Source organism: Colletotrichum karsti (genome assembly GCF_011947395.1).
Source record: "Colletotrichum karsti strain CkLH20 chromosome Unknown Scaffold32, whole genome shotgun sequence".
NCBI classification, from domain to species: domain Eukaryota; kingdom Fungi; phylum Ascomycota; class Sordariomycetes; order Glomerellales; family Glomerellaceae; genus Colletotrichum; species Colletotrichum karsti.
This window is the reverse complement of record NW_024065932.1, coordinates 38,854-66,051: the sequence shown is the minus strand read 5'-3', so window position 1 is coordinate 66,051 and position 27,198 is coordinate 38,854. Positions and strand designations below refer to the sequence as shown.

At 43.3% G+C, this 27,198-nt stretch overlaps 8 protein-coding genes across 8 annotated transcripts; 4 read left to right on the top strand and 4 right to left on the bottom strand.

Annotated features, from left to right (window-relative positions):
* Positions 1 to 48: 48 nt before the first annotated feature.
* Positions 49 to 846, bottom strand: CkaCkLH20_09090 (uncharacterized protein; the record flags this gene model as incomplete). The annotated part of the gene is made up of 2 exons (XM_038891805.1): positions 49 to 739; positions 800 to 846. The coding sequence occupies 2 exons, from the start codon at positions 844 to 846 to the stop codon at positions 49 to 51; spliced, it is 738 nt and encodes a 245-aa protein (XP_038742738.1).
* Positions 847 to 1,875: 1,029 nt separating this feature from the next.
* On the top strand, positions 1,876 to 2,337 carry CkaCkLH20_09089 (uncharacterized protein; the record flags this gene model as incomplete). Its single annotated transcript, XM_038891804.1, has 1 exon — positions 1,876 to 2,337. The coding sequence occupies one exon, from the start codon at positions 1,876 to 1,878 to the stop codon at positions 2,335 to 2,337; it is 462 nt and encodes a 153-aa protein (XP_038742737.1).
* An 8,343-nt stretch (positions 2,338 to 10,680) lies between these two features.
* CkaCkLH20_09088 (uncharacterized protein) lies at positions 10,681 to 11,643 on the top strand (the record flags this gene model as incomplete). The annotated part of the gene is made up of 2 exons (XM_038891803.1): positions 10,681 to 11,402; positions 11,487 to 11,643. 2 exons carry the CDS (start codon positions 10,681 to 10,683, stop codon positions 11,641 to 11,643), a joined length of 879 nt encoding a protein of 292 aa, XP_038742736.1.
* Positions 11,644 to 13,017: 1,374 nt separating this feature from the next.
* On the bottom strand, positions 13,018 to 13,545 carry CkaCkLH20_09087 (uncharacterized protein; the record flags this gene model as incomplete). The annotated part of the gene is made up of 2 exons (XM_038891802.1): positions 13,018 to 13,391; positions 13,437 to 13,545. 2 exons carry the CDS (start codon positions 13,543 to 13,545, stop codon positions 13,018 to 13,020), a joined length of 483 nt encoding a protein of 160 aa, XP_038742735.1.
* Positions 13,546 to 15,179: 1,634 nt separating this feature from the next.
* On the bottom strand, positions 15,180 to 15,695 carry CkaCkLH20_09086 (uncharacterized protein; the record flags this gene model as incomplete). The annotated part of the gene is made up of 1 exon (XM_038891801.1): positions 15,180 to 15,695. The coding sequence occupies one exon, from the start codon at positions 15,693 to 15,695 to the stop codon at positions 15,180 to 15,182; it is 516 nt and encodes a 171-aa protein (XP_038742734.1).
* A 514-nt stretch (positions 15,696 to 16,209) lies between these two features.
* Positions 16,210 to 18,120, bottom strand: CkaCkLH20_09085 (uncharacterized protein; the record flags this gene model as incomplete). Its single annotated transcript, XM_038891800.1, has 1 exon — positions 16,210 to 18,120. The coding sequence occupies one exon, from the start codon at positions 18,118 to 18,120 to the stop codon at positions 16,210 to 16,212; it is 1,911 nt and encodes a 636-aa protein (XP_038742733.1).
* A 1,148-nt stretch (positions 18,121 to 19,268) lies between these two features.
* Positions 19,269 to 23,123, top strand: CkaCkLH20_09084 (C6 zinc finger domain protein; the record flags this gene model as incomplete). Its single annotated transcript, XM_038891799.1, has 4 exons — positions 19,269 to 19,397; positions 19,451 to 21,342; positions 21,926 to 22,569; positions 22,627 to 23,123. The coding sequence occupies 4 exons, from the start codon at positions 19,269 to 19,271 to the stop codon at positions 23,121 to 23,123; spliced, it is 3,162 nt and encodes a 1,053-aa protein (XP_038742732.1).
* A 371-nt stretch (positions 23,124 to 23,494) lies between these two features.
* On the top strand, positions 23,495 to 24,645 carry CkaCkLH20_09083 (uncharacterized protein; the record flags this gene model as incomplete). The annotated part of the gene is made up of 2 exons (XM_038891798.1): positions 23,495 to 24,047; positions 24,095 to 24,645. The coding sequence occupies 2 exons, from the start codon at positions 23,495 to 23,497 to the stop codon at positions 24,643 to 24,645; spliced, it is 1,104 nt and encodes a 367-aa protein (XP_038742731.1).
* Positions 24,646 to 27,198: the final 2,553 nt, after the last annotated feature.

Genomic DNA, 27,198 nt, shown 5'->3' with positions numbered 1-27,198 from the left:
TTCCTGCTTCTATTTCCGGGCGTAGTCGTTCTTTGTTCACAGAGATGATCAGTACCACGTATACAAGCTGTCCTTCTTGTACAACGTGTCCCTCTTCTCCACTATCTCGCCCTCTTCGCTACCGCTCTCGACACTCTCGTCGCTTTTGCCGGGAGAAGAGCAGACTGCCAGGAGCTGGGCCTTGAGATCTGCGATCTCTCTCTCCCTCGCCGCGACGATGCACTTGTACTTCTTCCGGATACGCTTCTGCTCTTCCTGAGCCTTGCTGACGTCGGCCTTGAGCCCGTTGATATCGAAAACGAGGGCCTCGAACGCCGTCTGGATCGGTGTGCTCGAGGACTTTGGAGCGGCGGAATGGCGGTGCTCTTCATACGACGCGATGCTGCGGACATTGTTCTCCTTTCCTTCAAGGGCGGCGAATCTCTGGGCACGAGCTACGGCAGTGTCCGAGTCCAAGTCCGCAACCATGTCTCCGCCGACCTTTGTCATCGCTTGGATATTTGTGGCCAGCTTTCCGGTTATCCTTGGCTCTGCTTCGAGCTGGTCAAGACCCTTCATTATCGACTTGACCTTGTCGACTAGGCCGCGATTCTTCTTGATCGTGTCGTGGAAGCCCTTGGCGTTGGCGTCGCATTGCAAGATGGCTTGCTCTTTCTCAGCCAGCTGCAGCTGGCGGAAGTAGGTGTTACGCTCATCCGTAGACAGTCCTTGGGTGTTCTCTTCGATTAGGATGGTCGGGCTAAAAGGAACAGTCAACACTACCAAAGCTCGGAATTGAAAGCGGAAGGGGCAATCTTACCGAGTAAGAACGCAGGGAGTCGTAGACGGGCCTCGGTCTGCCGACATCGTGAGTCTCGTGTAGTAAGTTGCAAAGGATTTTCGATGGTATGAATCGTCTCCAATGATGACGGCACTCCGATCCGAGGCCACGACGAGTTGAGCTTGGTGGCGACAGTGTCCTGGAGAGGTCACAGGCGTGAAGATTGGGAAGGTGCCTTACCTAGTCCGCCGCCCTTCCCACGGGACCCACTCTACATAACAATAGGTACTGTACCACCTCACTTTGCTCTCGGGAAGCAGGCGCGCTGTTACCAGGACACGTCGAGTTAATCTGCTTGCCATCGCAGATTCGCTGCCAAATTCGCAATAGTTGTCATCTCTAAACATTAACAAAACACAACATCTTCCTTCTTGCCAGAGAAGCAAAGATATCATTCATAGAAACCGCAAGTTAAAAAAACAAAAAGACAACCCGCCTACTCAGCTTTCGAACTGGCTCCCCCGCGTTTCGGGGCAGATCCTTCACACGCGCCAAAGCAGGGTGATACGTCAAGGCGACAGTCCACACCTAAACCACTAGGCCATACGGCTCAGCGGCAAGGGGGCCATCTGGGGAGGTGTCAGTTTAGGAGGTCAAGGCTGTCTATATGGCCTCATCGCAGCCTGTCCCCAGAGAAGCCCTTCTTCAGACCCACTCACACCGGGTCTGGACGTGGAGTCGCCTACGGACGGCGTGCCATTTCACTTTGAGGACGTTTGCTGGTAAGGCATGGGAGCGATCTCGAGGTAGCTCTGCGGTGCCGTCATTCGCTAAAATCAAAACGCGGCATTCTTTCGCTTGTCAACATTTTCTCTGCCGACTTTGTGATCTGCGCAATCTTTGCGTGGGCATCACCACCACCTGCACCGCCCTCTTTCCCGATCCTTTTCGACGTGTCGCGGCGTCACCTGTATCTTGGCATTTCCTTTCCTCGGATATTTTTTTATTTCTCGTCGCTTCGACGTTCCTCCTGCTGCCAACCTTATCATTGCCCTTGGTACTGTCTCCCAAGCCGAAGTTGAGGATCGCAGCTAATATCTGACGACAGCGCCAAAATGATACGCCTCGAGTTCGAGCCTCATGAGCTCAACCTCATCAAACAGGGCCTGTGCCAAACAGGCTTCGCCTATCTCGACCCTGACAACATCATTGACCAGGAACACTGGATTCTTTTCAAGTCCCTCGAACTTCATCCTGACGAGCGTCCGTTTCGAACCCGCAAGCTCATCGTCGCCGTGCGAATCACTGCCATCATTCGAGCAGCCGTTACCATCGCCTGTCAAAACGGCATGGGCCCCACAGCTGTCACGAAGCTTGGTTTCTGGAAGCTTGTCAGAGCTCAGCTGCAGGATGACAAAACCTTCAACTCTGCAAGCAACGAGGAACTTCTGGCCTGGAAGCACATGGTCGAAGTCTATCATGCGGCATGGATAAGAAACGCGGAGCAAGATCCCACGAGCATTAGGTCTCACGTTGCTACTCCCCACAGCAACTCCCCCAACAGCTATACCCTTTAGGACTGGAATAGGACTAGGACATCTATATATAGGCAGACCTAATATAAGCTTAGTTAGCCTATATAGGTCCTCTATAGAGTTTACTTAGATATATATACTATATATAAGTTATAAATAGTATTATTTATTATTTATTCTTTTTTTAACTTATTTTATTAAAATATAATATATATTTATAATATTATTATAAACTCTTTTAATTAGGTTTATAATAACCTAAATAGTTATTTAAAGCTTATTTTAAGATTTATAGCTTATTTAGAGATTAACTTATAATATTTTAATATATTTCTATAGCTTTAAGTATAGAGGCTATATTAATTTATTATTAATTAGTTCTATTAATATTTAATATCTATTTTAATAATATTTAAAAATAGATATATTTCTTTTTTCTAAAAAGAAAGCTTTATAAAAGCTTTTTAAATAGAGAAAAAGGAGTATACTTTTATACTATATAAATAAATTTATTATTAATATAGTTATTAATAATTATAAAGTTTTAATTTTAAGATAATTAAAATATTATAATAACTTTAAAGATTATCTTTATAAATTTAATTTTAAAAAATAAAAATATAATAGCTATATATTTAAATTTAAAATAAAGATAATAAAGACTTTAAAAAGTTATATATATCCTCTATAACTTAATTATTTTTTAAAAAAGTTTTATTTAACTCTATTTATAATAATAATTTTTCTTAGAGAAAGAAAAGTTTAATATTTACTTTATAAACTAAATATATACCTTTTAATTAATAATAATAAATAATAATAATATTTATATAAATAAAATTGATAAGTCTTAAAAAGGGTAACTTAAAGAGATTATTTATAATAAATTAATTAATATTATTAAAATATAATATAGTAATATTTAAAACTTAATAAAAAGTAAAAATAATATTAATTATTTATTATTAATAGAAAGAGCTAAAATACTTAAATAGAGAAAGCTTAATTAAGAGCTTCTTATTTAAATAGAGTTAATAATCTTTAAAATAAAAAGAAATATTTTAAACTATTTTAAAAGTTAATAAAAGCTCTCTCTTATTATTATTAAAATAATAAACTTTTCTTTTTTTTCTTTTTTTAATAATAAGAGATATTTATTAATAGAAACTTTATAATAAATATTTAAAAATAACTTTATTAGTTTATTATATTATATTATTATATAATAAAAGTATAAAATAATAAAAATATTATTAATAATATCTAGAAATTAGCTTAAATTAATTAATAAAGCTATTAAAGTAGATATATCTATTTTAAACTTTATTATAGTAATAACTAACCCTCTAGATATAAGCTCCTTTTAAAGGCTAACCTTTATTAAGATATAAAATAAAGTAATAGCTAAATCTTCTTTTAATAATATAGAGAATAATTATTCTATTAAGAGTAACTTTATTAATTACTATTAATTTTAAGCTAACTTTAATATTATTAATAATTATATTATATCTAAGTAGCTAATTATTAAAAAAGCTTAAAAATAAAGATAATTTAAAGAAAGATTACTCTAATTTAAGTCTATATTAACTTATTTATATACCTCTTAATTAACTATAAATAACTAGTTTAACTTTAAAAATAATATTATATTCTAATTAGTTTAAGCTCTATAGAGGTATTAAACTATTATACCTATAGTTCTATAGAGTAATTATATCTTTAAGTTTATTAATAATAATATTTTAAACTTCTTTAATAGATATAAAGTATATAAAAAGATTAATAAAAAGATAGAGAGCTATTTAATTACTTAAATTAAATATTATTATAACTTTAATTATTATTATATTATAATAAGGATTATAAATAGTTATTTAAATTAAAAAAGTCTTAAAGAGGCTTTTATAGGTTGAGAGTATTACCTAGCTCTAAGGGAGCTTTATAGTAGTTTACTAATATAAGTTTCTTAGTTCTTTAATATAATTCTAGTACTTTAGCCTATACTATCTCTTGATATAATAAATAGATATAAATAATAGTTAAACTAGTATTAACTAATAAGCTTAGCCTAGCTAAGGTTTTTAAGTATATATAAGTTTATAAGAGCTATAGGAAAAGAGACTTTATTAAAAAATATTTATTTATTATAGATTTATTAAAGCTTTATTATTTATTAAGAGCTAAGTTATAAGCTATTATAAATTAAATAAGCTTGTATAAAGAGCTACTCCTCTTAAGCTTCTCTTAATAAAGTTTAAATTAGTTCTATTTATATAGATTACTTCTTTTAATATTATTTATATTAATATATTAAATAAAATATTTAAATTATCTTTTTTACTTAAAATTAATATTAATATTATAATAAAATTAAAAACTAATAACTATTATAGTTATTCTTATAAGCTTATAAAAAGGGAATAATCTATTTATATAATAGATCTATTTATTAATTAAATTTCTATTTTTCTATTTAATAGCTAGAATATTATAATAGAGGAGGACTTAATTATAATAAAAGATAACTATATTATTAATATAAAAGATCTCTCTAATAAGCTAGCTTCTTAATAGATTAGGTCTATAATAAGTAATAAGATACTTATTAAGAAACTTTAAATTAAAAAATCTAATAAAAAAGTTATTATTTTAGAATTCTTTTTTAAATAAAATTAAAAAGAGTATAACAATACTATTTATAACTATTCTAAGTTTATTATTAAGAACTATACCTCTTAAAATAATAAAAAGTAAGTAAATACTTTTATTATAATAAATAAAAATCTCTTTATTTATATAATTAAAATATTAAGCTTTATATTTAAAGTTACAAAAGAGATTAATAAGTAAAATAAGTTTATTATAAATACTATTTATAACTCTATATAAAACTCTTTCTCTATAGTAAAAGTTATTATTATTAAAGTATATCTTATTTCTTAAAATAGAGCGTTTTATATTAATATAAACCTTATTAATATTAACTCTTTCTTTTAAAATAGAGTACTAAATAATCTATAAGAAATAATATTAAGACTCTTTATTATTAGAGTTAATATTATTAATATTATTCTTACTACTAAAGATTAATAGAAAGGCTTAAATATCTTTATAGTATTTATTAATAACTTTATAGCTCTAGCTCTTTATTCTTTATTAATAGTTACTTAAAAATAAAAAGTTTTAATAGCTTAAGACTTTATTATAACTTACTTTTAAATTACTATATATATTAATAGCCTTAAGAATAATAAATATTATAATATTATTAATATTAATATATCTATTAATATTATCTCTAAAGACTATATAGCTTATAATAACTTAATAAAGAATATTATATTTATAAAGATTAAAGTTAAAAGCTATATTAATATTTATATTAGCCTTAAGTTTTATAATATAATAATAGAAAATATTTATATTAAAGGTATTTATATATTTAATATTATATTTTTATTAACTTATTTAATAAGATATTTAAAGAAATAATTCTTAAAGGACTTTTTATTCTCTATATTAAGATAACTCTTAACTATTTAGATATTTAGATTATTAATAGGTTTTAAGCTAATAATTATAAAATCTATACCCTTTTAACGTTCTATATAATAAAGTTAACTATTAAGTTCTCTTAAGTCCTATTAAACTCTTAATACTTTTCTTAAGCTTAATAGTTCTAATTATTATTTATAGAGGAGAGAAACTAAAGGTTATTACTATTAAGCTTAATATAATAAAAGGCTTAAGAGAAATAAATATTAATTAGACTATTAAAAATAACCTCTAATTAATTAATATTAACTTTTTAGACTTTAACTTCTCTATTTAAAAGAAAATAAATAAAAATAAAAATATATTAACTATTTTTAATAAAAGTAATAAAGACTTTATTAAGATCTTTAAAGTTTTAATTTAATAAGCTATAAGGCTAAAAGTTAAAGAGATTATAAATATCTTAATAAAAATAAATATTACTTATTACTCTTATTAAGATATAAATAAAGTATATAAAAGATATTATAAACTTAAATTAATCTTTAAAATAGCTAGAATATCTTATTAAAAGCCTAAATGATATAAGTTAACTTCTACTTCTTAAGATTATATTTAAGACCTCTTTATAATCTTTAATTAATTAAAAAGCTTAATTTTTTATGATAAATAAAATAAAGCTTTTAATTAGCTATTTTTATAATAAAAGAGAGCTTTTATTATTATTAAATTATATAATAGAGAAAAAAATCCTATTTTCTATATAATAATATACCTCTTTATATATAGTAAGGTAACTCTATTTAGAGATTAAAAAATAGTAATATAGATCTTTTAATTTTATAGCTTAGAATAAATTATAATATTAAAATTAAAGATTTATAGCTTTAATTAATAAATTTAAAATAAATATAAAAAAAACAATTATACTTAAAATTAACTTCTTAAAGTTTAAATCTAATTTTAGCTTAATTAAAAAACTTTTTATTATAAATAGATATAATCTATATAATATAGATTTTAAAAATAATATTTAAAATATTAACTTCTCTAAAAATAAAATATAAAATTAATATTAATTCTATTTTAGCTTTAACCTTAATAGAGAATCCCTTATAGATATATATAAAGTCTTTAAGGATAAACTTTAAGCTATAAATATTATTATAATTACTATTAATATCTTTATAATATATAAAACTAAAAATAAAAAGATCTACTTTATTAATAATACTTTATTTAATAGATTAATACTTAAGGGTAACTCTAATTAAAATTAAAAAATATAATTAAAAGCTAAAAAGAAGATTAAAATTAATAAAAATAACCTCTTTATAAACTTAATTTTATTAAAGTTTTTTAATATACCTATTAAGTTATATTTAACTTTAAAGTAGCTTAAAAAAGTTTTAGTTATAATAAATTACTTCCTCTTAACTAAAAGAAAGCTTTTAATAGAGATCTTAAAGAACTAAGAAATAGCCTTTATATAAGCCTTTTTTTATTATAAATTTATTAACTCCTCTATTATACCTTTATAATATATCTAAATAGTATTATATTTTATATAATAAGCTAAAAGTATTTTTATTCTAAAGGCTTTAAAAAATAATATTATTATTATCCTAAATGATTATCTTAATAAAGGGATCTTTAAATAGAGTTATATTATTTATAAAAACTCTTTCTTTTTTATTAAAAAGAAAAATAAAAGAATATACTTTATTAACTTAATAACTAAAGTTAATATTATTATAATATAATATATAGTACTACCTTTTATAGGGAATAAATTTTTAGAGGACTTTATAATATATTAACTTTTATTATTTCTAAATTTCTTTTTAAAATATAACTAAGTTCCTCTAAATAAAAAGAGTAGAGATATTATAATATTTATTATATTGATTAGCTTACTTTAGATATATATTTTATTATAAAGAGTAATAAGTTTAATAGATTAATTTATAAGAGTAATAATTAAGATCCTTTATAATCCTATTTATATATATTATAAAGTATTTCTTAATAATACTATTATAAAAGGCTTAATAATAATATATAATAATAAAGAACTTTTAAGCTATTTTAAGCTTTATTAATATATTATAAAATACCTCTAGAATATTAATAATATCCTTATTAATATTAAACTAATTAAATATATTATTATAATAGAGAAGTCTAAATAAGCTTAATACTCTTTAGCTATTATAAGCTATATTTATAAAATAAATAATTAATAGCTAATAAATATAAAAGTAGTTAAGATTACTAAGTAAGGGGTTTATAATAACTTTATTAAATTTAAAGCCTTTTTTAATATTACTTTATTCTATTATATTTAAGTCTAAGGTTTTTTCTATATTATTAAACCTCTTATTAAACTCTCAAAGAAAGGTATTTACTTTATATAAAAAAAAGCCTATTAAGCTATAATAGATATATTAAAAGATAAACTTATTAATACCTTAATTTTTATTATTATTAACTATAGCCTAAATAATAGAATTATATATCTTATTATTAATATTAATAATATAAAATAAAGAGTAGTTTTTAGCTAATATATTAATAGAAAATAAGTTATATCTAAATATAAGAGTAAGTTATAATATAAAGTAAAGCTAAACTATAATATTAATAAGAAGAAGCTTAAAGGTATTTTTAAAGCTTTAAAGTATATTTATAACTATCTCTATAGTTAATACTTTATTTTAAAAATAAATATAAAAATACTAATTATTTAATACCCTATTAAAACTAATATACTTTACTAATAGCCTTTAAGCTACTTATCTATAGAGTTTATATATTAATCTATCTAATTACTTTATATTTTAAGCTAATTAGGACTTATATTATAAATTATATTTATTTAATTTTAATTACTACTAAATAGACTACCTCTATTATTAATAATACTAATTATATTAAACCTTTATATTAATTAGACTAAACGCTATAATAGAGACTTCTTTTTATTAGCTTATTAGATATATTATTATATTAACCTATTTAAATGCCTACTATCCTTTACTATTTCTAAACTTAATATAACTCTATTAAGTTCTTCTAATCTATAGGTAGTTTCAATACTATTCTTCTATCTTATTAGTAAGGCTCTCTATATTATATAAACTTACTTAACTTATTAATAGTTATTATATTAAAAAAGTAGTACTACTATAGAGGCCTTATATTACAGCTAGCTAACTGATAGTGGGTTTATATTAATAGTAAGTTAGGGATTGAGAACTATAAATAGTAATTAGTTATTCTATAGGTCTAATTAAGTAATTATAGGTCTTTAAAGGTCTTAGTAATTAGTTAAGGCCTTAATAAGAGTTATAAAGTAGTTATTACTTAGGTATAGCTAAAAGTACTAATAAGGGTAATTATAAAGTTAATTACTAAAGAGCTATAGAAGTCTATCCTTAAGCTAGACTTAAGTCTATCCTATATATAAGTCCTAGATACTTCTCTTCCTATATAGACTATAATCTAAGAGTTAGTCCTCCTTAAGGACCGCCCTTAGTACGTTAGTCCTAATCCTTATCCTAGTCCTAGGACCGCTTATTAAGAGTTAGTCCTACTTATTATTATATAACTTATACTATAGTTCTTCTATTCTAGGTAAGCCCCTTATATTCCCATAATCCTATATATAAAGGTAACGTTCTAACCGCCTAGTATCCTTATAGGGCGTTCTTCATTAGTTATGCCTAACGGGTTATAACACCTTAACTACTTATTAGGGGCTACCTCCTATTAATAGATCTTATTTATCCTTTAGAGAGCTTCTTAAGTAGTAGCTCTAGCCTCTTTAAGCTATTTAATATACTTAGGCTTAGTAATATTATTAGTAATACCTAAAGTAAGTAATACTAAATCCTTATAGATATTGCTATTCTTACTATTACTAAATAATAGGGCGTTATATATCTAATAGATAACTCTAAACTTCTATTATAGTATTAATTAGAACTATAGAGTTATAATATTATTAGTTTTAAGAGGGATTGTATAAGTACCTAACTACTTATAATTATAGTAGATAATAGTAAATAGTTTAGTCTTAATATAGTAGAGTTATATCTTAATTATAGAGAAGGGTTATTAAGGAAGCTTTAAAAGGGGGGTTAATATTAAAGTAGAGGAAGAGAATATTAGTATTATAGTAAGTAGTCTCTTCTTATATATATCTTCTCAATACCCTAATAAGGCTTCTTCTATATAACTTATAAACCTTTCTCTAGTATATAAAATTTATAGAAACCCTCTATCTAAGTTAAGGCTATTATAGTTAAGGCTATTATAGTTTAGCTAGCGGACCCAGGGCCAAGCGAACAACCTAATTCCACATGGACTCCACGCGTTTGGGAGGCCATCAATACCCAGAACAGTTGATTCTGTAATCCTTTGCCTGATGGATCATCTCCGGACTGCGCTATCGATGGTGGTCGGCTCATAGCTTGGAAGAGTCCATGCCCAAACAATCGGAGGGCGAAAGCTGATTGGGTAGGCGAGGTGTTTGAAGAAAAGAGACAAAAGTTGACAAGCTCTTGAGGTGAGAAATTTCGCCAGCGCACAATCCAAGAAAACACGCGACTTATTTCCAAGTAGGCAAGTCGAAACTGGCGTGAGGACAATCCACCTCTCCAAGTTACCCTCGATGATCTCGGTTCTGGGAAATTCTCCGCTTCACCTCACCTTTTATTTACATAATTAAACGCGTCACCCTGGACAGCTGCAGACTCCATCATCAGCTATCTGTATCTATCAATCTCTCGCCCTTGCTCGCGGCACTCCGAACGCTTGGTAGGCGTTACCTGTCCCAGTATGCATTTATCCCTGCTAATACTCACAACTTGAAGGACGAGCAAGATGACCGACGAAATCCTTTCCGACGATGTCATCGAGGCACTCCTCCGCCCTGCGGGAATCTCAGTCAGAGCCGCCGGCCCCTTCTTCGGCACCGGAACGAGGGCGCAGGTCTCCCTGCGCCTGATGAATCTGGACGCAACCCAGAAGCGCTTCAAGCCAAGCGCACTCGCCGTGATCAAGCGCGTCACGTACTGGGTCGACAAGGCCATAAACGTGTCACCTTTGCACCCCGACCTCGACCACAACGATAACGCGTTTTGGGACGCCGTCATCGACGTCGCCGACGACGACAAGACTCTCGAGGACGAGATCAAGCTTCACACCTGTCCCTCCATGAAGCGTGCTGCGATCGCGCACATCGTTCAGAGATTCCGCTTTAATCGCAACAACTTCCTCCGAAGCCAGGGCAACGTCGCGGCTCCGGACGCCGACGCTCCTGATAACGAGACGGAGGAACAGCGCCTCAAGCGCGTCAAGATGCGGTTTTACCTCGGCAAGATGTGGAAGAATCTGGATGACCGGACCGAAGTTTGCAAGGCCTTCAGCAGATGTACGCGTGATGCCAAAAGGGCCAACCGAGAGCGACCCGAGTCCAACGAGCCTGACGTCGAGCCCGTTTCCGGCGCCACCGCTGACCCCAACACCAACAACCTCCGCGAGATGACCCATCACCAGAAGATGCTGCGCGGCTGTGAGGAGTACCTCGACCGGGAGAAAGCCAAGTACGACGCAGCTGGTCATAACTTTACCCAGACTACCAAAAGAGCGTTAGCTTCCGCCTAGAAGGCGGGTCACATCAAAGGCAGTGAGGAGTACAACACCCTGGCAGAGGCGTACGATAACGTTTGGACGGAAAAGGCCAACTTGGAGGCTGCGCTGGCTTTTTTCAAGGCCGAGAACGACGAGTATGAGAACGATGGAAGTGGCTCAGGCGAGGAGGATGATGAGGGCCAGACGTCTTGAGGCCGTACCGGCAGCTGTCTTTCTGCATGTGTTCATCCCCAAGATATGTCTAGTAGCACTTTGTAAATAGTCATCGCACCGCACATGTTCAAGTCAAGCTCAAAGCAGCTATTTCGAGAGCCCGACAGGCTGCTTCAGATCCACAAATATGAAGGAAATAGGGTTATCATTGCGATTATCTGTCCGAATGCTACATGCAGTCAACAGGTCTTTTCCGGGGAAGTATCGACAAAACATCGTGATTCAGGGACGCTTGAGAAACAAGAAACACCACGACGAACGAAAATAAAACGCCGCAAATGCCCCCCAAACTGCATCAAACTTCAAAAAGAACAAAATATCAAAAAGGTAAAGGTCACAGCGATCGAGCGCCCGGCACCTAAGCGAAGGGGGCATTGCTCGAACAGATGACCTTCGGCGAAAACTGCCTGTCTATCTGGTTTGTACGGTCTTACGTGGGAACCACTGGACCACCGCGACATGCCTCTTTTGATATTTCTTGAGCTTATAGACCTCACCCTCGAGGTCCGGTCTGATTCTTTCCTGTGGGCCAGTTCTGGGCCCATTCATTGGCCCAACACTTGGCAAGCGCTTCCCGTCACTGGGCTCGCTCTTTGAGCGCGACAGCACCGCCACACTTATCGCCGCCGTTTTGTGCTGGCAGTGCTCAAGGCCTTCACTTTATTTTTTATCTCCTTCGCTGAGAAGTCTTTCAAAATCCCTTCATCATCGTGGCCGAATGATAGTCGAACGAACCCCAGTGTCAGGTCTATGGAAATCCTCACGCTCAGAAGCAAACAAGATCTGTCCTGCCAATGTCTAGGCGGCGTCGCCAGTGGTCACTTTAACCAAACTCTACAAACTCCTGAACGTTTCGGCGGCCAGATTGACTAAATCTTGGAATTCATTCTTGTCTACGGACGTTTTCATCGCCCTGCTATTCAACTCAGACTTCGCCTTCGCCTTTTGCAACACAAGCCATCCAATGAATTCAAGCCTGTGGTATCAACAGGATCCACGGTTACAAAGGTAAGAAGTGAGATCTGCCGACATCCCGCAGTACCAGAAACAGTGGTTTTTCGTTTCTGCGTGGCGCGCTCAAGCAAAGCTGGACAGGCTCTCCGTGTCGCTGGGCGAGTGAACCATGGCCTCCTCCAAAGCCTGAAGCTTCTTCCGCATTGAATCCAACTCCACCTTCATCTCCAAGGTCTCCTGCTTGGACTTCTGGGCCTTGTTGAAGGAGTTGAGGTGCTCCCCCTTCTAGAGGTCGGCATCCTTCTCTGCCATGCGCGCCTTCTCCTCCGCCTTGATGCGAGCTCTGCGCTCTTGGGCGAGCTGCTTCCTCATCGCAAGGTCCGCCTTTCCCTGGACTGTCTACAGCTCATGTAGATAGTCGAGAACAGTCCACATCTCGGTCAAGGCGCATTCCAGGTGCTCGCGGGCAAGGAACTCGCTCTCGGTCTCGTCCTCGCCGATGGTGGGGGCAGGCGGGTAGGGGTCTCCTCCTCGGTGGATGAAGTTGCGACGGGCGATGCGGCATCTGTTGACAATGTTTCCGATGGCATGGAGCGTGACCAGGGAGTGAGAGGCGTTCTGGGGCGCGGTTGACTTGTCCGTCATGACCATGTCGGCCACTTTTTTCTGGTAGTGGATGGTCTTTGGATGAAGGTCCCGGTATCGAAGGCGAACAGCAAGTGCCTTCTTCACGAAGAAAATCACACGCTTGACGATGGCGATCTGAGTGCGGGCTTGATGGCCTTAGGTCGCTTCGAGGCACATCAGACGCAGCGCACACTCGCCAGCCTTGCCGTTGCCGAAGGTGTTGCCGGCGGCAATGAAGACGAGGCCGCAACCCTCTCGGATTGGTCTGCCTGGGTCATCGTTGGTCTCAGTATCGTCCATCTTTTTTTATGTCCCTGCTTTTTTCGCATCAATTACTTGTTTCATTGTTTGATGCGGATGGAGTTATGGTACCTTCGGTCTAAAAGCTGGGCGAGGTGGTTGCTAGGACGTCGCTGGGATCACAATGTCGAAGGGATGAAAGGCGAAAAGAACGAATCTCACCCTCATTAAGCGAGAGGGAAAAGTCTTTCCCAGGCTAGTGGAAGGATTGTGGTGAATTCACCCGTTTCCATAGACCGTCACGTGCAAACCTAAGGCTCAACTAAACAAACGTCCCCAACATGCGAAGTTGCCATCAAGCGAAACAGAGTATCCCATGGCAACACAGCCTAGAAGGCTGAAAATAAAACCGCCAAAATTAAAGGATAATACTTTAATAAGAAAAAAAGAGAAGCCATATGCCAGGACGCAGCGATTCGCAAGCGTATTCTGGCAATCCGGGCCGATGTAATATTTCTCGAACCCATGACCCCTAAGGCGCCTTGCCGTATCTAGGGGGAACCACTCTCGATCGAGCGAGCCCTTGATCCCCTAGACCATTGAACTTCGAGTTATTTCAGGGACAGTTTTGACCATAAAGGACGGGCAGGTTCTGCCTGGTGCTTCCGCGGCTTCTTAGGCTGCCACCGACCCAAAACCATACGGCATTTTGTGGGCCCGTTGAAGAGTGTCAGATGTGAGGTGAATAGCGAAAGGTGACCTGTAGACCCTTCGAATATCTCCTAGCATTTTTACAAGTACCGATGGAATTCAGAACAACGTAATTTTCATCAACTCTGCCACGGCTTAAGCTAGAGGCTCTTCCACCAGCAGCAATGGGACTGGCATGATCACCGAACGACTGCTGTTCAATGGCCCTCAAAAGAAGCTTTTCAGCGAGCAAAGGGCTTCTAGAGTCTGCCTTTAGCAAATCTTTCGCGCCACCCTCCCTCGAGATCCTGAAGGAGAACAATGACATCACCTACCGCGAGACCGAAACCTTTCACACTCAACTTGAGGAAACAACGGCAACGTCGCTCGCTCTCGGAACGGAACCCATGGCCTCGACGCGGCCAAATTCACCATCGGATTGGCTGAGCAGATGTACGTCGTCCGCTAGCGAACTTTGGCTAGCTACCGCCAAGACCTTGCTGTCGCTGTCACACCCCTGAGCCCATATCCAGATCAGGGAGAAGACAAAGCAGAGATTCCTCGGTTCCATCTTAACAACATTATCCGTCGGAAGCGACGGGAGGTATCAACAAAGAGAGACCAGCAGGACAACAAGATGGAGGGGGTTGACGGCTGGATTCAACAGATGGATATCGAGGGAGGCCCGAGAGTGGAGATGGAGAGGGAAATGTTTAACAACGCTGTTTTAGGTGACCAGGATTCCACGACTGGTCCTTCAACAGGGATTTCCCGAGATGGCTTTCGACTTCACACCGGAAATATCTCGGGGCCCGGGGACACTCTTCTGCATCTTGAAGGAGTATTCGTTGTGGGCAGTTGTCACAGGTATCAAAGCATCAAGGTACCAGACCCGGTAATAATGAAGAACGACCGAATGTCGTATTGCCGCAACGCTAAGTCTCATAGTGCTCATCGCTTGATATTGACCCCCTCTCTTGCTGAACCTTGTCGTGAATCCTCCACTACAGGGCAACCATCACGCCAGCCGCGACACCTGCCGCGACTCCAGCCATGGCCATTCCGGTACACCGAGGCGCGGCGCCCTTGGACCCGGTCTCGGTCGCGGTAGCCATGACACCGGCGTACGCCTCGCTATAGTCCGAGAGATACTCCGAGACGAACTTGTCATCGTTCTCCGGCATCTTGTCGTCCCACCACTTCTCGTCAACCACAACGCCCCAAGTCAAACGGCTCACGGCCAAGGAGGCGACGACTTCGGGCGAGTTGGTGGCCTGTGCCGCCGCAGAAAACATGTTCGAGAACACGGTGGTGACCTTTTCGTCGTTGTAGAATTTGGACTCGACGCTGAATAGAGCGCTGGCCAGACTTGTGGCCTGAGATCCGCTGACGGTAGTTGACAGGCGGAGGCGTGAGAGGTACTCGTCGGCGTCGGTTGACGTGGGGAAGGTACCGAAGATCTGGGCCGAAATTGCTGGCACCAGGGTAGCTGTGATGGCAAGCGTCTTGAACAAGTACATGATGCTTTGATTCGGGGATGTGGTCAGAATAGCTGATGAAGAGCTTTGGGGGAGGCTTGTGGAACAAGGAAGCACAATTGGCAGAACCAGACAGGAACGCGTCTTTGATTAAATACGAGAGGGCAACCGCTGCCAAGAACCATCCCCCGCCTATGAAAAGGTGATTCATTGGATTGTTGCTTCCTTCGTCGTCTTGGCCGCGATCCTGATCCTGCGTCGCCAAACATTTTGCCTTGCCCCCGCCGCAAACTGGAGTGGCACAGCATTATGTTGGCTGCCTAAAATTGCCCCTTGCAACTTCCTAGCCGCCGAAAAAGAGCATGCCCTGGCAAGCAGCAAATATCCAAGCGAGTTGACTCATCGTGATAGTCGTAAATATTTCAGCGCTCGTCAGCCGGGCGAAGCTCCCGCCGTTTTGCACCCCGTCGTAGCGCCCCGATGCTCTCCACTGCGGAGTCATGATGCGGAGGTTGGCCGCACTGATGCGGAGGTCGTGGCGGGGACGATGGTGAGTCTATTTCGACGACATCGGTCCAGTCACCGCATAAAGCCGCTGCAACTGAAATGACTCAGGAGGGGGAACCCAACCGCTTTTGCGGGCGGCAGAAATCTCCTTATCCTTCAACTCAGCTCCGTGGCCGATCAGAAGATTCATAATAGCCGCAGCGTTGTCTTGCCTCTGCCAGATCTCATCGGCGGTTGGCGCCGGCACCCCCGTTTCCTTCTCCCTGTCCAAGACTGGTCTGATGCCGGTGGCGAGGTCGAGCGTCTGAGGGAAAGACCGGGGTGTAACCGGGATTTGAAAAGCGCGACGAAGTACTGAAGATTGGTCTGGTCGGCTGTAGATGGGCGCCCCGGCGCAGATGAGTGTCTCCACAAGACGACGGCTGGTATGCAGCGTTCCTCCCCAAGAGTAAGTGCGGCGAAGCAATAATCTTATACATCCCTTATCCAGCCGTGCTGAGCCATAAGCGCCAAGAACTGCCAGAACCGTTGCCTCAAGCCGACAGGCTGGAGCGGACTGGACCACATATTCGAGGTTTGACTGTTCTTTAGCGCCCTCTTCTCGTTGTGGCAGCATCTGTAGCTTTCTCCTCAGGCACTGAAAGAAGGATGAGTCCGCGAATTTGGGATCACCAGAGGTTGGGTCAGCCTTGAGCCTCCTAAAAAACACCCGCAGCAGTAAGAAAGCAGGGTCGTGACTCTCTCTGATGTTTAATTCGCGGCCATGGAACTTGTGCTGGCTTTGGAGATCGAACAGCTGCGTAATGGGCACGTCGAAACTTATTCCAACACTGATTAGCGCCTCTAGCATGGTGACGGAATCGCAATGCATAAGCGCATGTCCAGGTAGTGTGTCTTGTCCTGGTTCAGAATCAAAGTCCACACCACGTCGACGCTTGTAAGGTGCCTGAAGGTCAAGACCGTGCGAGACACAGATCTTGAGGATATTCTCTGCTATATCACAGGACGAATGCAAGTCTGATTTAGTCGAGAAGAAGCACATGGCTAAGTAGGACTGGAGGTTGATTCGGTCCATCTCCACATGGTCGAATTCGGCGTACTCAAACTCTGCACCCCAGTTGAAGAGGAGTTGGAAAGCCGGGAGGTTGGAGTGGTAGACCGCAGCCTCGATTGGGGTCTGCGGTGAGAGACTCCTAGACTTTTCTGAAAAGGAGCAGTTGCCTTCGAAGTGCACACGGATGCAATCAGAGGAAAGCACCGCCCCGTCAGGTCGAGCTCCTTCGTGGAGCAACACCGAAAGACTCTCTACGCCAATGCCTCTCTCAATAAGCCACAAAAGAAGGGGCTCATATTTGGTGACGGGCCCATCGTCGATAGGGAGACCAGGTTCTATCGCTAGGAGAAGCCTCAACATGTGGGCACTGCGTGCAAGGTGAAGCAGACTTAGGTGGCCCTGGTTGAAATCGCTATATCCTGGTGGGAATCTCTTGACCTCAAGCGGCTTGTTTCCGCTTTCCTTTCCGTTCTCGAACAGGAATCTGACGAAATCAGGCTGATCGCAGTCCACGGCCTTGTTGAGAAGAGACAGATCGATGGCTTGCCGAAGCCGATATCCAGAAAGCTCATGTCTGTATGGTGGGCGAAGCTCTATTCTTCGTCTGGCACGCAGCCAAGTGGAGTCAACTTGGTCGAGGTCGTAACCATAGCTCATAAGCGAGGACGCGAAGGTGACATCTCCGTGCTCGCAGGCCCAGAGCATGGCGTTACAGACGCGACGCGTCCAGTCGTAGTGGATGAGGAAGCTGGTCCTTTCTTTGCCACCAAATTTTGCCAAATTGGAATTGACTTTGAAGAGGCTGATCATCTCGTCCATCCCGAGATAGTCGCAGATGTTGAACACAATGTCCCGAGGCAGGCGGTCGAGCGATGCCGAAGCCGCAATTCCATATTTTGTGTCCATTGATTTGGGTTCACGCCGTAGAATCACAAGGCGAGCAGTAGCCACAAATGAGCCAGTACCGGTACGAGACGAAGGCGACACCGAGGGCGACAACGAGGGACGACAACGAAGAATGACAACGAAGGAAAAAAAAACGAAGGACAAGAAGATGGCGGGTGGGTGACGGTGGTTCAGAGCGACAGAGAGGTTGCGCTTTTCACGGAACTCGCCAACCTCACTCAGGGAAAGGCGTCGAGACACGTGACCCAGTGGGGCTTGGCTGTTTGGCGAGAACACCGTGTACCTAAGTACCAGGTACCTTACCATTACTAAGGTAATAAATAGTAGGTATCTACGCAGATGCTTATTGCGCTAAGCAGCGTGGAGCATCACTACTAATTACCCCCAGCATCAATGCAGCCTCGATGTTAGGAAAAGCAAAAACATCTTCATGATACCCATTGGTCCCTATCGCGTGCCTCTTTTGGGAGAAATAGAATCTGATCGGAACAACAAGTCTGTGTTATAGATTTGGCAGATGGAGAAGGCGCGAAAAAAGATGTTCAAATTCCTGAAGGTTTTTCTTTTCTTCATTTGTCGTCTCATTCTTTGAATGCTTAACTTGGGAAAATGCTTGAAGGTTCTATTATACATCAGCCGAAAAACAAATTTATTTGCAACGGAAGTTTTCAGAAGTTAATAAGCTGGGTTTTATGTGTTTTGCCTGTGATCTTTCCACAATCTCATGGACATCTTAAGCTCTCCGTCGCGGAATCATTCTGGTATTAATAGAGAACCAGCGCCTTGAATGTAATGTAATGGAAGGTAATTAAGCGGGCGACAGAGAGTATCGGGGCCGCCCGTGCTCTAAAGTACGCCAGAAGCGGCTAGCGTCGCACCCGTCTTCCAGGTTAGGAATAGTGCATCGAGTGCTTATCTGCCTGTGGGGCTCATCTCACCAACTTCCAGTCCGTCGTCAGAAGTCCTGTGCCGCCAGATTGCGTGCCGTCGTGTTCAAGGCATCCAACGCCGGCCAAGATGCTTGACCTACCCGCCCCTCTAATGGCATGCAACACCTGCGATCTCTCAGACTCCATGCTTGAATTTCAGCCAACTTGACCAACTCTCTACATCTGCTTCACCAAGACCGCAAGCGCAACGATCGGCAACTGTGCTCCAACGCGATACAGTACTGTGTCGTTGACAACACCATGGAGAGTCAGTCGTCTCGACCCAAGAAAACCGACATCGTTCGCAAACGAACAGGATGCCAGAATTGTAAGACCAGGCGAAGAAAGGTCTGCCCTCAAACCACCCAATACCTCTTGCTCGGCGGCTAATAAGTAGACAGTGCGACGAAACACGCCCTGAGTGCTGCGCCTGCGTCCGCCGGGGCATTCAATGCAGTGGTTACGACCGCCCTGTGGCCTTCAAAGATGTGACCGCCTTAGCCGCTGAATCATCACGCAAGTTCGAAGCTGCAAGATGGTCTGCGCTGCGGCTTGAAGATGCGCGACGGAAGCGAAGACGAACTGCCGCAGCCGAAGAGCCGTCGTCCCAAGTTCCTCGGTCGGACGTTGCCGTGGGATCGGCGATAAGCGCTCAAGCCCCTTCCGCTCCGGTCGTCTTCCCGCCGGGACCGTTCACGACTACCGAGAGCTGGCCGGGAGGCGCCTTTGCCCCTTCTTGGGCTTTATTCGACAACTTCGGCCTCAACCTCCTCCAAGACAATTCCATCGGCGTCGAATCCACGGAAACGACCGGTTTCGAAGAATTGTCGACTCCGATCCCGGGACAAACCCCCTGCGAGACCATTTCTCCAGACGATAGCCCGCCCGAAGCCACTTCGCCGACCAATTGGGACGAGTTTCTCGTTTCGCACGACTCCCCCGCCAACTCATCTCCATCCGATGAATCTCTTCTGGGTGAACCTACCACCGATCTCCAGATTTCACTTCCTTTGGAAGAATCCCTGGTCAAGCATTTCGATACCAACGTTATTCCCGCTATTCCCGTCACGCTCGCGTTCTCAAATCTGTTCCAAAAGAGTTCCTGCTTCCGCGCTGCTGTTCTGGCACTGTCAGCGAGTCATCTGAAGCTGGCAGAACGTCTACCCCTGGACTTCCACATGATCAGGCGGATCTGCGATGACAAGAGTGTCTGGGAGTACTACGACTCGGCAGTTCGGAATCTGCAAATGCAGCTCCAGCGTACTAACAAAGGCGGCGAAGAGCTGGCGGGCGCTGCCTTACTGTTGGCTTACCACGAACTGGAGGCAGGCACAGCCTTTGGCATCCTCAACCATGCCAGTGGCCTTGACGCCATTGCATCCAAGATGGACTTCACGGCCATGGCGGTGCCCAATCTGTTCAAAGCGTGGAGGATGCTTCGCTACGACATCCGATTTATGATGACACCTACACGGCGAACCTGCAATCCCGTCGACAACTACGACGCCGCATGCCTCCTCGACCCTCAACTAGCGATCAGAGACATTCTCTCTCGAGTCTATGGTCTGTACTCACGCCACGCTTTAGAGGCTAGCTTCAAGCCCGGCAAAGACGCAGACGGATGTAGCGCATCCGAGAAGGTCGCAAGGTGGCTTTGTTCATCTCTCGGTCGAAAATGTGACTTTCGGAATTTCCAGCGAGGCGATTTCTACAGAGACGACGTCACGCCGGAGACTATCCTACAGCATTGTGACACGTTCTCGCAACGTCTTGACGCTTGGCATCAGTCGCTTTGCGATCACGACCTTCCCACAATGAAGCTCGGCACCGAGGGCGACCTGATCACCGGACCGACTTTCGAACCAGTTGTCGCCTATCGCTTCGCTGACGACAGCAAAGCAGTCGACTACCTACTCTACCTCGTCGCGCGTATGGCGATCAGCAACCTCCGCTCCGTTTTCGGCACATCCGTCACCGCAGCCGCGACCGACGCGTTGGCGAAGGCGGTTCTGGGCATTATCTGCGGCATCGACGTGCTGCAGAGACGACAGTTTACGGTGCTCCGATTCGACGTCATTCTCATGTTTGTTGCCACGATCAGCGAGAGTACGACCTTTGCGAGGACCATCCTCGACTACCTGATACCTAAGATCATGGGCGCCGGCCTCACCGCGTCGGAGATCGTGTCGTGGGCGTACTTCAAGTCGTTGATGGAGCTGTGGCTGAGGGAGAAGCTGCGAGGCAGGGCCCTTAGATTCATGCTGACCGGCATGGACGACGACTCGGACCCTTGGTGCGTTCTGACCACACATACCGTTGCACTCTTCGGAGACTACAATGGAAAGGGGTATTTCAGGGATACCTTTGTGATGAATTGTTTATCGAAAAGTCCATAGAGTATCAATCATTGTCGTCTTTCATACAAAACAAACACATTTTATTGGCGGCAACTTCGCGGTCGGAGTAGAAGCTGTCTACTGCCTCCACGAACTCTAGACGCAGAACAGTTCTAATCACGGCCACTGGAAGGTCACTATGTCCCGAGTCCGCAATGGTGCTCAAATGTCGCTCGCTCCTAGGTGCGAATATCTCTCTTGAATAAAATTCCAGGTTCCACTGTTTGCCAGCTGGGCTGAGATACCACACTGTACCTCACCTTAGGTCATGCACCTTTTGACCCTCGCCGTGGGCCCGGCACCTTGCCACCCTCCCAACGTTTTTCTTCCTCGACCGCAGAACTAAGAACGTCACTTTGATCCCACGGCATCCTAGTCAGGTCGACTCCTCTCCCACTCGACCGAAGCCATTTCTCTGAGCCGACCATACGGCTGCAGGTTCCTCTCGTTCACTTTTCCATACATAGACAAACAACACAGCGACAGCGAAATGGCGGACCAAACACGATACGGAATTCGCGACGTTTCCCTATTTCTTCTCGATACTGGATACAATGTGGCGGACAACGTTTTTGGTAAACCTCCTGGTCACGACTTCGACCTTTTGCTCAATTCTCCCGACTTGGCTCGCTTACCTGGACTGAGGTTCGACTACAGCAGTTCCGGCATGGATACCTTGATTGCGGGTGCCTTCTGGCAACTGTTAGCATTCTTTCGTAGGGATGAAGGAAGCCTCGGGGACCTCCGACACTCGCTTGCTAAGAGACTTCGTCATTATTTCACCCAGGTAGTCGACCTCGTTCAATCTCATGCCAGCGCCATGATCCCAAGGGTCGATTTCGCGAGGGAGCTGAACGAGGTCTTGCGCTCTGAACCTTATCAGGTACTCCATCAGCAGTTTTGGGAAGCTCAGAGAGACCCTCTCATCTTCCACCTGGCACTGATCAAGATCTTCCTCCGAGCGAGAACGGCTTTTCTTGTGAAACCAGTGGTGACCGTGATCGAGGCGGCCAACACCGAAGTCTGCATGGGGTTGACCGACGTTCTCGACAACTTGGCGATAATTCTGCTGGCAAGAAGGATCAGGTTCCAGGGGGTTCAGGAGGCAGGCTTCGACAGCATAGGTATTCACCAGACGGCCTGCTCGTTTCCCTTCGGGGATCCAAAGCTAACACGCAAAGAAGAAGCCGAGAGCTCCCTTTCTGTCATCGGCGACACCTACAGCAGCGCAGTCCCGACCCCGACGACTTCAACCGCGCCCTCGGAAGATTTCGACCGCGTGCCCCGACAGGAGACCGAGTGCTCTGGGTCTTCGGCTGCTGGTGACGCAGAGCCCAAGCAGGCAAACCCCGAGTCGCAGGAGGACGAACAAGTCGAGCAGCGCGCAACCGATCCTAGCACTGTGATTTTACGGCTGGAGGGATTCTTGGCGAGTGTCAAGCAAAGCCTCAAGGAACAGCTGTTCACATCGCAGAAGCAAAACGCAGCATTAAGAGCAAGGGTCCTGACTCAAGAAAGAGACCTGGCGGCGTGTCGTGTGGCTAAAGAGAGACTGTGGGGGGCTCTTCGCAAGAAGACGAACGAGGAGCTGAGGGAGCAAGGAATCATGGGACGATGGAATTCTGAAGATGTGGATGCTTTTCATTCTCTGGAGCACGTCGTTGAGGAAGACACCTAAATCGTGAGGGCATGGACCTGATAGCATGTAAAAGATGTGGGAAGATTCTTGCACGGCAGGCTAGCATTCTCCTATGAGGGCTACTGAGAATATCTAGGTAGCCTGTTTCGACCAAAGTATTTTGCCTCCAAGACGTGGTCCTTTCTCTTATAGGATGTGCAAGCGATTAAAAAGGCTCATTTTTGCAAGATCTGACCCACGTGACAATGAGGTGGAAGGTAGGGTCTGTCGACCTTCGGCTCCTCAACTGAAAAGTCGCACTTGCCAAAACAGAAGAACAACAACACACCCCAGGCGCGAGGAGGTCCACTCCCACCACGAAAAACTCAACCATGAGAGGGCAGTCGGTGTCAAGTTCCCACAGAAACACCATGTCATCTGACGATATATCCGGCCCAGGAGAGAGGACTTTGGAAACGGAGAAGGAGAAAGCCGACGGCGACGCCTCTTACTACGCCAAGCACCCCGACATCAGAGATATCCCCGGCCTGCGCTTTCCCGGCGGTCGGGGACAGCAAGTCGCCAGCCGGGGCCAAGCGGCATTCGCCATTTTCTTCGAAGGGCCTACCCCTCCATCCCTGGAGAACCGGTTCCGCGTTGCCGATCGCGTCAAGAGCCTTTTTGATGCTGCCCACCAAGTCGCATCGCGCGACGAGAGACAGACAAACCTCCTGACGATCGTGTGGCTGACTCTCCGTCACATGAGCCGGGACACCCACACCGCCGCATGGGTCAAAGACGTTGGTGAAGAGAGTCTCGTTCATATCATGGAAGCCTTTGTCGACGCGAGGGCTTTCTATCTCAAGAGGACCCATCGGAAAGACCGCACCAAGGGCTTTGACAGCTGCTTGAGAAGTCTGGATCAATGGATCCTGCTCTCCCAGTCCAGAACCTGGAAAGCAAGCACATCAGCGCCAGAAGCTGGTGAGACACCTGGCCTGCTGCAATTCTCTTCCACTGACATGATATAGTGGCCCAGAAGTCGAATAATACCGAGAGTAGGAAGAGACGTCGACGCAATGCGGATTCCTACCGACCCCCGCCTTCTCGACTCGAGACCCCGACATCCGAGTTCTCCTCAGCCAAGCGGCACAGGCTCGACGCCGATGAGAGTAGCAGCCAGACACAGCAGGACCTTCAGCGGAACAGAGCTGAGAGATCCGACCAGAGCCAGTCGCAATCGCGCGTCGACAGCACCGAGCACGGCAGAGAACGGGGGCCATCGGACCTCGCGAGGCTGCAGACGGAAAACAGAATGCTCGTTGCCCGACTTGCCACGGAAAGCGCAAAGGTCGATGGACTGGAACAAGAGAAGAAGGGTCTCAGAGAGAAGATCGAGGCCATGGAAAAGCGGAAGCTTGAGCTTCGCGAGCAGGTCAAATCCCTGAAGCCTTTGGAGGACCTGTGGAACACCACGCGGAGGATTCGCAACAAGGAGCTGCGAGACATGGGCGTCAATATCGCGTGGGGTGTCGATGACCTGGAGGCCTTCTTGAATGACCTGCAGCAGGACTGGAAGTAGGGTTACTGTTGTTGTCAAGGGCCGGTTGAGACGATGTATCATATCCGCTAGGGTTGGGTCTGCCTCTGTTCGATAGCTGTTGCTGATGCCGCTGGGTTTGGCTTTCGACATGTCCTTGAATAACAACTTCCATTGATGTTGCGTTCTTATTCGGTGCATGCGGTCTTCGAAATGGATCATCTCCCACCATCTGGGTTCGGACCGTTCGGCTCGTTCGTAATGGGAACAGAGGACCTGTTCTCCTGAAATCTCTGCGATTGCTGTCTTCATCCTTGTTTTCTCTTACTGATTCGACGTCAATGCGTGAGACGACTAGATATCTTCCTGTTCAGACCGTCGTTGCACGCCCAGTTCATGATCTTACACCCAGCGACCGCGCGTTGCGCGCTGCAACTACTAATCAACCAAGATTATGCCAGCTTCCAAGGAGAGGGCTGATTGTAAATGTGTAGCTTTGGAAACCTTACTCACCCTGCGCACCTTGCTCGCCCTCCCAGCACCAACTCTTAGATCGATAACAACCTGAGCACGTAGATGGTACGTTTGAACAACACAGCACAGCCACCTGTCATATGCTGTCAATTTAACCTTTTGGTATCTCAGACTATGTGGATTGTACGTGGGGCTTGCATCTGTCAAGATCTAGCGGAGGAGTTTGGATGACAGAACTTTTCCACAATGTGGTGGATATCGACGCGACTCGCCCCCATGAGACAACCACCGGAAGAATGACACTCCGGACCACTACCTATTGAAGGATAGAGGCGCAGAAACATGCTTTTGCGAAACCAATCAAAAAGCTGGCGAAGCTCACTTGAATCGACGGTTGGTCGGCTCGCTGGCTTGGAGGTCGTGGTTGTGCTTCTAGAAGCCCAAACGATGCATCACGCAGCGCAGGGTGCTTGGCGCAATGCAGCCCTGTAGCCTCAGCTGTTTGCCTTACCTTATCAGCCTGCGCACTAGCTCGGTTGGCGACGGAGGGAACTCGGTCAAAATCATCTCAGCTTTGAGTCTTGTGTCAGTCATGCTCGCTGGTCTGTCGTATCGTCGGAAGCTCACTGGGCCATACATGTGTATTACGAGCCCCGCTGAACAAGGTGTGGTGGTGTGGACGGTGTGGGATAGCGCTCACGCGACCAATCGGAGGAATACAGTCGTCGAAGGGTCTCAGGCCAGACCATCCCGAAGGATGCAAGCGGGCCTGCAATTGCCCGTTGCAATGTTGCTCTCAGCACCATGTCAGCCAGTACTACTTCCTGGCTAGTATCGCCCGCTGTCTCCCTTCTTTCGGGAATACTTCCTAAACGGAGGGCAATGCCGCGAGCTAGTCTGATGAGCGGCGCCCGGCTGCCGTGGGTGACAAAAGTTGCCGAATCTGTTTCAAGAGCCTACGAAGGACTCTCGCTGGCTTTACAGTCGAGGAGGAAGATCTCAGGAACGATTTCTGTCGTCCAGAGTCCGTTGACACGACTCCAAAAGTGGTGAGGCAAATTGGCGTGGAGTCAAAACAGAAGAGTCTCTAATTCAGCCATGGCTTCGGCAATCGTCGGAAGGGGCTTCGATCCAGGCTTTTTCTCTTTCCAACGGGCAGGAGGACATTGGCAGAGCGTGGCATTCCAAAGCAAGCCGACGTCAGTCGAGAGGAGATTGGAGTAGGGAGGCGGATAAGGTGTGGTGGTGTCACCGGTGTAGTAATGGTGGCAGATGGCGTGTTCGTTGGGCGGGAGTCAGCAGGTGGACTGCTACCTGGGCGGCCGTACGGGCGAGCTAGGCGGTGATCCCGGTGCGGGGGGATCAGCCTCTTTGGACGTGGCTGGCGTGCCGAGACAACGACACCTCCCCAAGAAGGCTCGCTCACGAGCAGTCCCAAAGCGACGGTGCGGCACGGCCTCTCGATTGAAGAAGGTGAAAAGGGTCCAGAAAGAGCAATGGCCAAGTCGACTTAGAGCTAAGAGATAGGCGAACGTCGTTTGCAAAGAATGGCGACGAGGATTGAGGCGAAGGGGTCGCAATGTGGTACGGCCCACCGTTGGATCATCTCGGGCCTGTCCTGTGTCCTGCCTGTCCTGCTGTGATCTCTTGGGAGCGAACTGCCTGGGACGTTGGCTTTGGGTGATTTCGGGCGGGGAGCGTGTGTTTGGCAGGTGTAAGAAAGACAACAGGTCGGAAGGGGCGTTATCTGAATGTGGCGAGCATGCCAACACCGATAAATCAACTTGGCGACATCTTGGTACCAGTAGTTGATGGTCGATAAAAGAAGCCAAAATCCGTGAATTGGTTGGCAAAAAGTTGGCATTTCTCGGCCGGCGAGTGAGGTGCCGTGGTTTTGTGGATTGGGCTGGGTTTTGATTCTCGCTTGTGGGCATGATGGCGTTGGCAGAGGTCGAGTCCTGGCGATGTAGTGTTCGCGTACCAGCCGGGGCACTTGATTCTGCGGCTTCAATTTGCGAATACGTAACGGCATCAGCGAGTCCTCTGCGGCGTCCCGGAAGCTCACTGGCTATGGGGAGGACTTTTGGTAGGGCCAAGGGCTGGGCAACGCGACAACTCTGC